At 35.7% G+C, this 12,356-nt stretch overlaps 1 protein-coding gene across 1 annotated transcript; it reads right to left on the bottom strand.

Annotated features, from left to right (window-relative positions):
• Window positions 1–1,043: 1,043 nt before the first annotated feature.
• On the bottom strand, window positions 1,044–12,329 carry LOC131797846 (ankyrin repeat and SOCS box protein 5-like). Its single transcript, XM_059115515.2, has 3 exons — window positions 11,673–12,329; window positions 6,746–6,912; window positions 1,044–3,307 (listed from the first exon to the last, which is right to left on the bottom strand). Exons 1-3 carry the CDS (start codon window positions 12,228–12,230, stop codon window positions 2,944–2,946), a joined length of 1,089 nt encoding a protein of 362 aa, XP_058971498.1. The 5' UTR covers window positions 12,231–12,329; the 3' UTR covers window positions 1,044–2,943.
• Window positions 12,330–12,356: the final 27 nt, after the last annotated feature.

Genomic DNA, 12,356 nt, shown 5'->3' with positions numbered 1-12,356 from the left:
AACATTTAATCATCAAGTTGTACACAAATGGCTTCAAACTGAATTTCTTTTTAAGCTTTCAGATCTGAAGTCAAATTTTACACTAACCCCGGGTTATCTTAACCCAGCTTTAACAACCAGGCCCTGGGAACTAGCCATCTCGTTGGCTCAAAATAGCAAAGCGTCGCACAGTGGTCAAATGTCTGCGTATGTGTAAACATTGAGGTGGGCCGACGCCTTGCTAAAGGCCTCAAGGTTGTCAGGGAAAGGAAGTTTTGGAAGGGTTAGAACGAGTATACAAGCCAGTAAGTCACTGTGTATTATTAAAAAACGGGTAAATCACAGAATTCCCATAATAAATAAACTTTGGATTCTTTGAATCTAAAGGTTGCTCTTTTTTACTTCTGTTGATACCTTCAACATATTTCTATTAACGTCTTTTAAAAGTTTTAAAAATATATTTTTTCTTAAATTTGCGACATCGGTTCACTCCTTTAAAAGTTTGCGTGGGAAATTAGCGCGCGGCTGGCCAAAATTGATCCAGTTTCACATGCTGTGTTCGACCGCTGCATTCAACATCAAGAAGTCTTAACTCAACTGACTCGACCCGACTTGACAGGGTAGAACAATGGTGAACAGTCTGCTCATAGACAAACGCTGTGATAGCGAGGTAGCGTTCTTTCAAGTTGTCAGAACTAAGATTGTCTAAGAGAGAAAGAAACAACCATACAAGCCAGTGAGTCGTGTTTTAAACCGTATAACTTTTACGATACAGCTCAAATCAAGATTGATTCCATATGGACAACCTTAATTACATAAGCTGTGTTCGACTAGTCTCCAGTCTTCCTCTTCTCCACCTTGGTGAATTTTACAGCTCTCTATGAACGTTTCTCTTCAACTTGGCCCATTTTGCGAGCCCACAGTTGTGCTTTTGCGCGGGAAATGGGTGCGCCGTCGGTAAAAATTGATCCTCTTGCGCATACCTGCCGTGTTACTAGGTAATCACGGCGTAATCACGAGGTCTTGCGCAAAATCAAAAGATAAGGTAAGACACAAACAAGAACCTTTGCTATCTTACTTTATTTGTAACAATTTCGTTTTTCTCGCCGTTGTCTCTTTAAAAAGGAGACAAACATTTAATTCATATGTGAAGTATATCAAATGTATGGAACGTTATAAATGCAATAATTTTTTTAACTTGTTTGCAAGTGAAGCAAAATAGGAGTAGGACTGGAAATGAGACAGTGTCACTTCTGTTCCAGGCTCCCAATTTGCGCCTGCAGCCCTGGCCAGCCATTAAGTACAACCATTCAAAGATAAAAATAAAAATTTCTCTATACTTTGCAACCTTAGGATTACACAACAAAATTCTGACACCTTGATCATCTGAGAGAGGGACACAAAATATACTTACTTCCTGCCACATAAAGAGATTCAGATTTAAAGTTATCTTCCTTTCTAAAGTCTGTAGATTCTGGTCTTCTAGATAGAACTTAAAGACATGTTTTTGCATGACTAAAATTGAAACTTATTATTATCATTTATAATAATGATACTACTACCTTTGTTAGTTGACAAATTCTTTTCATCATTTTTCACATCTTTCCTCCAACTTTTTAACAACATTTGCAAAATTTCTTTGCAAAAATGCTTAATTGGAGCACATGTCCTGATCATACATTCTGTCAAATTTGAAAGAGAGATAAGTGGTAGATATTTATAGAGTAATTTAAAATGACTCCAGGTTGAAATTTTTTCACATTACATTAATTGGTATTATTCTTTGTTTCAACATTGTGGATATGTACCTAGCAAAAAGTGAAAAACAAAATCAAAGTATTTACGATTATTTTGACTTAAAATTCGTTACAATATGTATACATATCATTTTTAAAGAAATGACACATTAATGTTTCTTTGATTTAGCGTTGAAGGAAGGAAATTTTGTCTCTATCTCTGAAACTCTTTCAATTCTTGTTGGTTTTGCATTTTGTGGAGCCCATAAAATGCAAAAAAGGTGTTGTCAGAAAAGTTGCCAAAATTTTTTTTTAAGGACCCTGTCTAAATCTGTCATTAGTACTGTGGATATCACTGCATACCTTTCCAAAGTTTTACTTCACTAGTTGACTAAAATTCAATGCCATAACCATTAGGCAACTTAAAATAACTGCAAGTGTGGTTGATTGTGTAATACTTGAATTATTTGACTCCCAGAAGTGATTAATAAGTAAGATATCTTCACAATTTTAATAGACCACCCTTAATGTAGGAGATGAGAACAAACAAGTTTGTCAGCTAGAGGGTGCGAGCTTGACATCATACCAAATTCTTGTGTCCAATTCACAACAAAAATGAGGCAGTCAGGAGAAGAAGATTACCAATCAGATCTTGAGAGTCAAGGGATTGATGTTGGTTTGTGAAAAGATGTAGAAATAGGTAGTTTTTCAAGATAATCATACCAAACTAAAACCAACTCCCTGACTAAGGTGTGAAAAGTGTAACTTCAGTAAAATAAAGCTTGTGAACTTTCAAATGTGAAAAAAATAAGCTGAATGTACAGTAAACTGTACATCAGAATATCAAAACTGATCTTAAAACAAATCAAACTGAATGTGTCACCCAAACTGGATGATGTCACGTGAACACAAAAACTGAAAATTTGAAAGAATATAAACTGATGAAGTTTTAAATACTTGAGATGACTATAGAGTTGTTCTTTATGGTTAAACTCCGTGACTGAGTTGAAACTACGACCAGCAAAGAATTGCGCTGCAGGGGCACCTTTCAGTTAAAGCTGTAACCATAGCCATAAATAAATCATTCTTGAGTCACATTGTACTGCCTTGAGTCATAGCAAGGTTGCATCATGCTAATCAAAACTCGTGGGTCTGATTTTCGTTGCATAACCAGGGCTTTGAATTTCAGCATTCTTGATAGTAGAAGTACTAACGATACCATTTTGTGCTAGACAATCTTGATGTCTTGTTCGAAAAGTACTTGTCTTAAAAGATGCGGAGGAAGAGGCAGCTTCACCGCATTTTTTGTTTTGTCATGTTTTACATAGTTTCTGATTGCTGCAGAACACTGCAGTTGTAGAGACCTGGGTCTGCATCGGATATTTTCCATCCAATTCTGCACCCTTGAATCTGTGACAAACCTTTCGGCTGTTAATCCAAGGCAATTTTTAGTCCATAAATTGGCATTAGCCTGTATAAGTCTTTTGATGCACATTGTGTGGCTATGACGAGCAGCCAAATGTAGAGGAGTGTCGTTGTAAGACGTCCCTTGTGTTACATATATTGTCTTTGCATTCACATCTGCACCATATCTGTTGAAATTAGAAGTACCTGAATTATTACTCATTGTCACCATCAAGTAGGTTATCTTTACATTTCTTTCAAATATATATCTATAACCAAGTTTATCCACTGTTGACTTTATAGAGATGTTATAAAAACATTAACCCTTTCACTCCCACAAGTGACCAAGACAGAATTTCTCCTTACAATAGCGACCAATATCAAGCAGGCAGGTGATGAGAATAGAGAAGAATATCAATTATGGGAATATTAGTTGATCCAATACCAAATTCTCTGAACTAACATCATAAGAATTGTATGGCAGATAGTAAGGAGAATTACTAATTAGATCTTGGGAGTGAAAGGGTTAAAAGTTGTTGTAAAATTTGCAACCAAACTTGATTCAAGATTAATTAATGGATATGACACAACAAACCTTAATATCAAATCTACTAAATTTTTGTTGAATACTCAGCAATAACATTAATTTTATTTACTGCTTCAAAGTCACTTTCAAAGTTTTAAATTTAACCTTGATAACAACTGCCTCTTGCAACAAACAAACAAAACAAGAAGAAAAAGAAAAGGACTTGAACAGCGAAAACAAATTATTTAAATTCAAGCTTTATCTCTTTGGTTAAGAAATACATATCACAGACTTCAAAAACTACAAGGAAGAGTTAGAGCTTGAAGTTCTTTCTCCACATTTCAGAATAATTCTGGCAGAGCTCAGTGTCAAGTAAAATAACATCGTCTTTTCCAAATTAATTTTTACTCTAGGAACACAAATGCATTGAAAAACATCTAATTAATAAAACACCATTTTAATCAGACATTTCACTTAGCTTGCTGCCCCCTGATGAGATGAAAGTAAACACTGAGAAGTTAATTTAAAAATGTTTTGCAAGGAGGCGATATTACCTTAGAGACAAGATTAGTTGACATATTTCTGGTATTATACAAAACAAGCTTTTTCCCCCAGGTTTTTCAATCACAGCCCTTTCAGTTAGAATCTAAAAAAATATATTTTGTCACACTATAATATAGCAGACAGAACTAAAAAAACAACCAAATAGCAACTGATAAATTTGCTGTGGAAGAAAGACAAAAATTTCTGTATGTGCTGCAGGTCAAAGTCTGTGAATGTGACCATTTATAGTCTCTAGTTTTAAAATCTGTATTAATCTTCTTCATTCTCTGCCAGACTTGTTCCTATCAATACATCATGGCCTTAATTTTTTTCATTTCACAATTCAATTCTTTCTAATTTTTGTTACAAGAATAAAAAGAACCAATTGATCAGTAATGACTGTTTGATAAAAACTTTGTGATACATGTTAAAGTAGAACTGTTTGTCCTTTAACATATTCAACTTTCTACCATTGCATGACAAAGCAGACGTCTTGCTAAATCCCTGTCTACACATACGAATGCCTTCTTCCAATGACTAACACGGTATGTTTTTCTCTTGCAAACATAAAAGGAAATCTTGAAGCCATGTAAGTTTTTTTTATTTTCTCAAATCGACCTACCACGCTTTGTCAAGAGACTGAAATAAACCAATTCTCAACAGTAAGGATAATTCATTACCTGCAGACAACCTTAAGGGTGTTTCGGTTATAATGACAAACGGATTAATGCGAATCTAAAGCAATTTCCTTCTTTTGTGAAAATATAGCCCACCATCTACTCTAAAAATGGCTATCAAACTTAAGCCTGGTGGGAAAAATACTTCTCTTAACCTTAAATAGTGCCTTTGCATCAGTAAAAGTGTTTACAAAGAGAGTACTAATAGTCCATTTGATATGTAATTTGACCACTTTATACTTTGTAAAAACAATCTTATTTTGAAAGAAACCCTCTTGATGCATACAAATTTGCATGACAAGTAACTGATCAAAGTCAACACTCATAATTGTATTATAGAAGCAAAAGTTTTCATTGCTGATCAAAATGAATGCTATTTGATTTAAAAGCAAATAGAACAGGTTTTAGTGTGAACATTTACATAGAAAACTGGCCCAACAACTATAAATTTTCCACCGAAGAAGCTTACCAAAGCAAGTCTTTGAAAAATACAAAACTTTTAACCATTTAATGAAAGGCGTTTGATGTGGAACTTTCATTGTGCACAGTTTTAAATCACTGAATTTCAGCTTGATGCTTAAATTTCTAAAAATTAACACTTTTCATAACTTAGTAAAAAAGAAAACAACTTAGAAATACTTGAACAATATGAATTTGTAAGAGGATTGCATTCTTTCCATACCTAATATAGAGATATTATTGTAGGTAACACTTCTGAACAAGAAGCCATCAATCTTATTCAATAGATTCCTTGACAATTCTCTTAGCAGCACAGTGTTTTTAATTCAATTACTAATTCAACTCCAGAAATACTGTTGTTAGCAATTAAATAATGGTTATCTGTACACAATTTTCATCCTAAATTCAGGAAGAAATAAGAATGTGCAACATTCACAGCCTAAAATTCTGTCACCCAGTCTAGAGTCATACTTCTTTGCACACATATTTCATAAAAAATGAGATTGATTCAACATTCGCATTTTTCAATTGGCACATTCACAGCTTGGTAGAAAATGAGTTTCAAGAATAGATCTTGTAACGGTGGAAATCTCCTCTCAAATCACTGAAGGGCACTGCTTCAGTCTCCACACAATAATCCATGACTGTCATTGAACACTATGCATCAAAAATAACTCAAGCTTTGAGAGCTACCAAATCAATAACATTGCCTCAAATTCAGTAACTCTCACTAAGAAAGTCATTTTCAAGACAAGCCTGACCCCAATGGTGACCAAATACACTTACAATAATGATAAATTTTCTTAAGAACACTGGAAAAGCTGCATAACATTTCAAATTTGATTCTGTACAAATTGAAGCTGTAAACAGAAATTGTAGCTCTGTGTACGAATGAAAGTGGGAATGTGTACAATAACTTTCTATCAATTGTAACAATAAATTTTCACAGAGAATAAAAGGCTGCCACAGCCAAGTATTTTTTAAATTCCCTGACATATGCAAAATTTCTTTGAACAACTGACTTGACTGACAGTTTCACTAATCACCAATGGTCATACATTCAAATGGAGCAAAATTCAGTCTCTAAATGTATCGAATAAATGATAAGATTGCCTCCAAGCAGGTCGATTAATGATTTTTTTATCACAAGTATGATTTCTGACCAAATCTGATGACATTAAGTCCCATTACCAATTACTCCTACATGTAACCATTACAAATTCCAAGAAAATCTAATTTATGCATTAAAGGAAGGGCTTGTAATTCCAATCTTTAAACCCTGAACCATTAGAATCTTTGACAAAAGCAAAATGAAAAGCTCTAGAAACAGCTTTCGGAACATGTCATCTACAATTCACAATTGGGGAAATAGTAACTTTACAAAAGTTAATACTCCCGTTAATGGCCTAGCAAATAAGTACCTGATCAGTGCTTCCACACATGATGTGCGGCCGTAGAGCGCTGCTGAATGCATTGCTGTCCAGCCTTCCGCGGTCTTAGAATTAACATCTGCGCCTTGCCTTAGAAGAGCCTCTAAGCAAGCTAGATGCCCATATTCTGCTGCATGGTGGAGTGGGACTTGAAGAATCTGAAATAAGTAGAACGGTTTTAGTGATCCTATTTACTGATTCAGTTGCCCATTCCATTCACAATATTTTAATAACCTAAGTATCCTTTGCTCTGACAAGGGGCTAATCCTCGAAACATCATTGAAACTCTTAACATAGGCCAATTTACCTTATCAACTCAGTTGATATTACTAAATTATCTTATTTTACTCTCCCACTAATGTGGCACCAGCATTTCTTTAGAAACTTACTCCCCTCATCAAGAATAGATGGATCTGGCTGAAGGTTTCAACACCTTCAAACTAAAAAATACATGCCCCATTTTCTAAATTTGCCCCTCAAAAGAATGTTTTTAAACAATTTTTAATACAAAGCTTTCAATTCAGTTGAATATCATTTCTCGTAACTTTCCTTTTTCTCTTTCATTATCTGCATTGTTCAACCAGAGATGTTACGTAACCCTTTCACTGCCAAGAGAGACCAAAATGGAATTTCTCCCTAACTTATCAATGTATCTTCAAGAAGAAGGTTGAAGAAAAGAAAGAAACATATCAAAAAAGGATGTTGGTTGACTTTAAAAAAAAAAAACTTTTCAGAGCTCAAATTACAAGAAACATACAGCAGACAGAGCAGAGAATTTTCCCTTAACCCCAAAGGTGCCTAGCATCCTAGCATCCTCACACTGTCATGGTTTGGATCAAAACCCTAATCAAAGTCATGAGAATAAAGAACATGATCGCAAACTAAAGAACCTCTTGGTTTAAGTCCTTGAACAAAATTCTTCCTGTTGATACCAAAATAGAAATGTAGAGAAGAGTATTACAAATTTGCAGACTGATTTTAGGGCATATAAGGTCATAATATGTAAGGTTATTATGTATCTGCATCTGGGGAGTTAAAAGGTTGAAGTTTAATACTAGAAGCACTGATAACTATCATGATGAACAAAACCCAGACCTAAAAAAAAACAAAACAAAACAAAACAATAACAAAATGAAAACAAAAAACTCTGCGGTTCACCAGTCATAACCTCCTACTTGACAAAATCAATAGTAATATGGAGGGAAAAAAAAAACATGCTAAAATGATTTCTGATATATATAAAAAAAGGCTCCCTAGAGCTTTGAATATTGAATAATATGGAAAAAGCATCACAACTTCACTTTAGTGCTAAGTCACTAAATGAAATGAAAATCCACAGACAGAATTATGTGATTACAAGACTACAATGTAATCCAAGGTAGAATTTTTGACAGTTTTTGAGGATCAAAAGATTACTGTTCAAAATTTTCCTTAAGCGTTTACCAGCTGCACACGAAATCAATTGGATATACAAATTTAACAACCAGCTGACAGGAAGCTTGATAACAGAATGGTTCCTCCTCAAGTTGTTAAAAGTTACTTTACAACTTCCAGACAATAGCCTTAGCCTTATGAGTGCACAGGGAACACTTCAACTGGATAAATTTGTCCTCTGCGACAAAACCACAGAAAAGGTATAGAGTTTTTTAATTCTGACCCTTGAAGAAACAAATGACCTTGAATATGTTTTTCCTAAAAATAGCTTAACAGCCATAAATTCAACATATGGTCAGTAGCACTTTAAGAGATGAGAAAATTAAAAATATAATTCACTTAACAGTTTCAGTAACATTAACAAAGACTCAATAATCTTTCTGTTGAAATTAGGGACTACAGAACAATAAAAAAAGAGAGAAATATACTGCCACAATGACGTGATGTTTGCTGGGATAACCATCTGAATTCTTAAGATTATTAAGAACTCTAACCTCAGGAATTTATTAAACCAATCAACATGATTTCAGCACAAAGCCTGTATGCCTCTGCAAAGTTTCAACTTATTCAGCTAGTCAAATTGGATGAGCACTTTTACACCTGGGACATTATAATTTGAGAATATTTAGTTTCTATTAAAGGGTAGCTGCTGGTTTGTGTTACGACAAAACAGTCTGAAGTTGGCTAGCAGCAGACATGCACTTGATAATATTTTTTTCCTGTACTCAAGTGTTGTGACAAGGCTAGACAAAACATAGCCAACTGGATTCTACTCACTATCAATATTTTGCATAATAAACACTGCCTGGTTTACAATCACCCTTAAAAATTTTACCAAGAAATCAGTAAAGATCCAACTGAAATTAAAGAATCAACAAAACTTAATTTGTGAAAACATCAAGAAGTCAAAAACTTGATTCTATAACTTACAATTTTTTTAAAAAGATTTCTCCCATCTCCAGGTGAAATTTTCATAATAAATTCTAAAATAATTTTCCTTCTAAATTTTCTTTCAATTGTCTTTCAAAGAATTTACATGTGATGTAAATTTTCCACAGTGGTGTTATTAAAATCATGGACATGAGTAAAAAAACCATGAAGAACACAAAGAGAGCAAAAATAAGTACAACACATCCAAACCGATCAACTGCTGCAGTGTCAACTGTTAAACAAAATTAATTTCTTTGCATGAGAAGGTGTTTGCAGCAATTAACTCATTGTGTAAAGCGAGTGAGGGAATTAATTTCACCCCAGGGAGGTTTCGGCAAAGGTTAATCAAGAGTAAAGACCAGAGCAGTTTGTTCAACTAGCAGAAGCCATGAACACAACTTTCAAAGTTTTAAAGATGATAAAACACGGGAAGTCTTTTACACAATAAGGAGCTAATTTGTATAATATTTCACCTGTCAGGCTGGCAGATGGTTCTAACTTAAGGCCACCCTAAACTATCTCCAAAAAATGCAAATTTATCTCTCTCTGGCACATGTTCAGAATTTAACATGACGAAAAATTATTATTGGAGGAGAAAAAGTCAAGATTTTTAATGGAAAACGAGCCAATCTTGTGTTAGTTAGGTATATCCAAGAAGCAATATTGCCCAGTCAAAGATAAGACCTTGTTAAAAACTGCTAAGCACTCTAAAATATTAAAACCCTTGTGATGAATGGTTCTGGTGAACATGATCAAGCATATGTGAATTGTGTGTCCTCAGGGGCTGAAATTGTACACTGAATGGTCTCTGCGACATCTTGATTACCTTTCAATATTGGGATAACATAACACCTTGTTACTAAATTTGAGTCTTCAGAAGACGGTGTAAGTAAAGTAGTAAGGGTTTTGAAGCTGGGTCAAGCAATCTGGGGGGCTAAATTTTTGGCATAACTTACACATTCGTCCTGATAAGGAACTCATATACCATGGCAGCACAATTTATTATCTGCTATAAGATAACAATCTAACCATCCTTTTGTGATGCAGGGCAAAACTGCCTTTCTTGTTCACTACCTCGATTGTATCCTGGCTCACTATGAGCCGAAAAGCAACAGAAGTATCTGTAATTTACGCCACGACCGCCGAATTAGGCAATACAAAAGTCGGAAGAAAAAAAGACAATTTTTGAGTCCTTGAACACTCTTGGGATGGCCATCACAGGCTCTAGAAACGTGAATAACTGAAAGTAATATAGCTGTTACCCCACCTCGTAACATTCTTTAGCTTCGGACCACTTGAAAAAAATGGTTAAATGTTTCAAAAGATCAGCGTAAAAGTTACGTCTCAATCATTGAAAAACAACAACGAAATAAATGTACATTTCAAATTTTCTTTCGCCGGGTAAATTAAAACCAGATGCTTAGCGAGAAGTTTGAGATTCACCAGAATACAATTGGCCCTTGGCCATTAATCAAAAATATGACATATTTTGTGAATACTAAGGGAGAAACTATGAATTGTGCGTATAAAAAACAATCGCTGTCGAGGCCCTAAGACTCCAGTGCGGATTTTATCCAGACAAATTGAATTCTATCAAAATATACCCTAGCCTCGGCGACGCACTCCTGAGGGTATATGAACACATCGCCGTTAAATTCTCCGCCGTAAATGACTCGAGAGAAAATAATCCAAAGCCTATTATAAGTTTTTCGCGGTATGAAGATATGAGGGATTATATTTAGCGCAGCCTGTCACAGAATACAATGAACTTCCAATATGGACAGACTTGATGGAGACAGATTTTTGTCTTTAAGACTTCCAGACTCGAAATACGGATAAATGAAAATCCAACAGCTCTTCAAAATAACAGAGTGTCTTCTATTTAGAAATAGAATAAAAGATTTCGACACGAAGCCCAAAAGAAACGTAATACCTAGTCGGTCAAAAAATTAATTACAACACGTCAATTTTTGTTTTGAATAAAGCGATTTGAGCCTGTGGGGCGAGTGGAGCGATTTAAAAAAGAAAAATCGCTCTTGCCATGTTATTCGCCCGCTGAGGAGTACGACTACACGAGAATTTTCCGTCTCCTGGGGAGAATACGACCTTTTTAAAATATAAACAGAACTTCTGTAACTGCAATTAAAATTATAGGGTTACTCGATTACGGGCATCTCTGAACTGTTCAATCACGGTTATTCGAAGCTTTACATATGCTTGTCCGATTGACACTTCTCGAAAGAAAAAATCCTTGATTCTCGGTTCAAGATCAACGCTTGAGTTCACAATCGCCCTTGTTAATGCGATGCTACGATTCTTTTAAGCTGGTTCGGATCGGCAAAAAACATGTCCTCCTTTTGAAATTTAGAGCTTTCACAGCTCCCCCCAACTGCGCTGCCCGAACACAAAAAAAATATCGCCCAGCTAATAAACACGGGGCAGAATGCAGATTTGATACTGTGCAAGAACGTTCAACTTCGATAAAATCACGACAATTCAATGAAACAGCACTACGCTCTAGAAGTGCAGAGCGTGAATCGCACGTTTTTCTTACCCGATACGAAGGCACCAAAGGAGGGTCTACTTCGGCGTTATAGCGGAGTAAGAGTTCAACGCACGTTGTGTGCCCATGACGAACAGCCGTATGCAAAGGTCTCCAGCCTCCGTTTGCGGTTGCATTTACATTAGCCCCATGTTGTAAAAGGACTTCTAAACAGTCCCTATGTCCGTTCCTTGCAGCATAATGCAGTGCCGTCCACTGACTTCTAGTCGCGGCGTTTATCTCAGCTCCATGATTTATAAGTGCTGCCAAACAATCTACAAAGCCTTGTTCGGCAGCCTCATGTAGCGGTGTAAGTCCATCATACGTTGATATATTTACGTTGGCCCGATAGTTCAGAAGTATTTCAACACATCTAATTTGACCGTGCCTCACGGCTTCGTGAAGCGCAGTCTTCCCGTATTTGTGACAACCGTCGATAGGTGCACCAGCTTTCAAAAGCTCCCGAAGGTGCTTATTAGAGCCTTTGTAAGCAGCCCGTTTCAATCGACAAACCAAAACTTCTGGGCTGACTTCAAGCTGTTCCCTCCTCGAGCAAGGCGAGTTCCCCATCGCTCCCTTTCACATACGTGATGGAGAAGAAAGACTCTGCTCTATGCTAGCGACATAATGTCTAGCCATCTCATAAGAGGCGATTACTACGTTTGTTGAGGTTCATTTTTTTATGGGAGTACCTAG

The sequence above is a fragment of the Pocillopora verrucosa genome, chromosome 14 (assembly GCF_036669915.1).
Source record: "Pocillopora verrucosa isolate sample1 chromosome 14, ASM3666991v2, whole genome shotgun sequence".
Classification (NCBI taxonomy): Eukaryota; Metazoa; Cnidaria; class Anthozoa; order Scleractinia; family Pocilloporidae; genus Pocillopora; species Pocillopora verrucosa.
The sequence above is the reverse complement of the archived record's forward strand: the minus strand, read 5'-3'. Positions and strand labels throughout refer to the sequence as shown.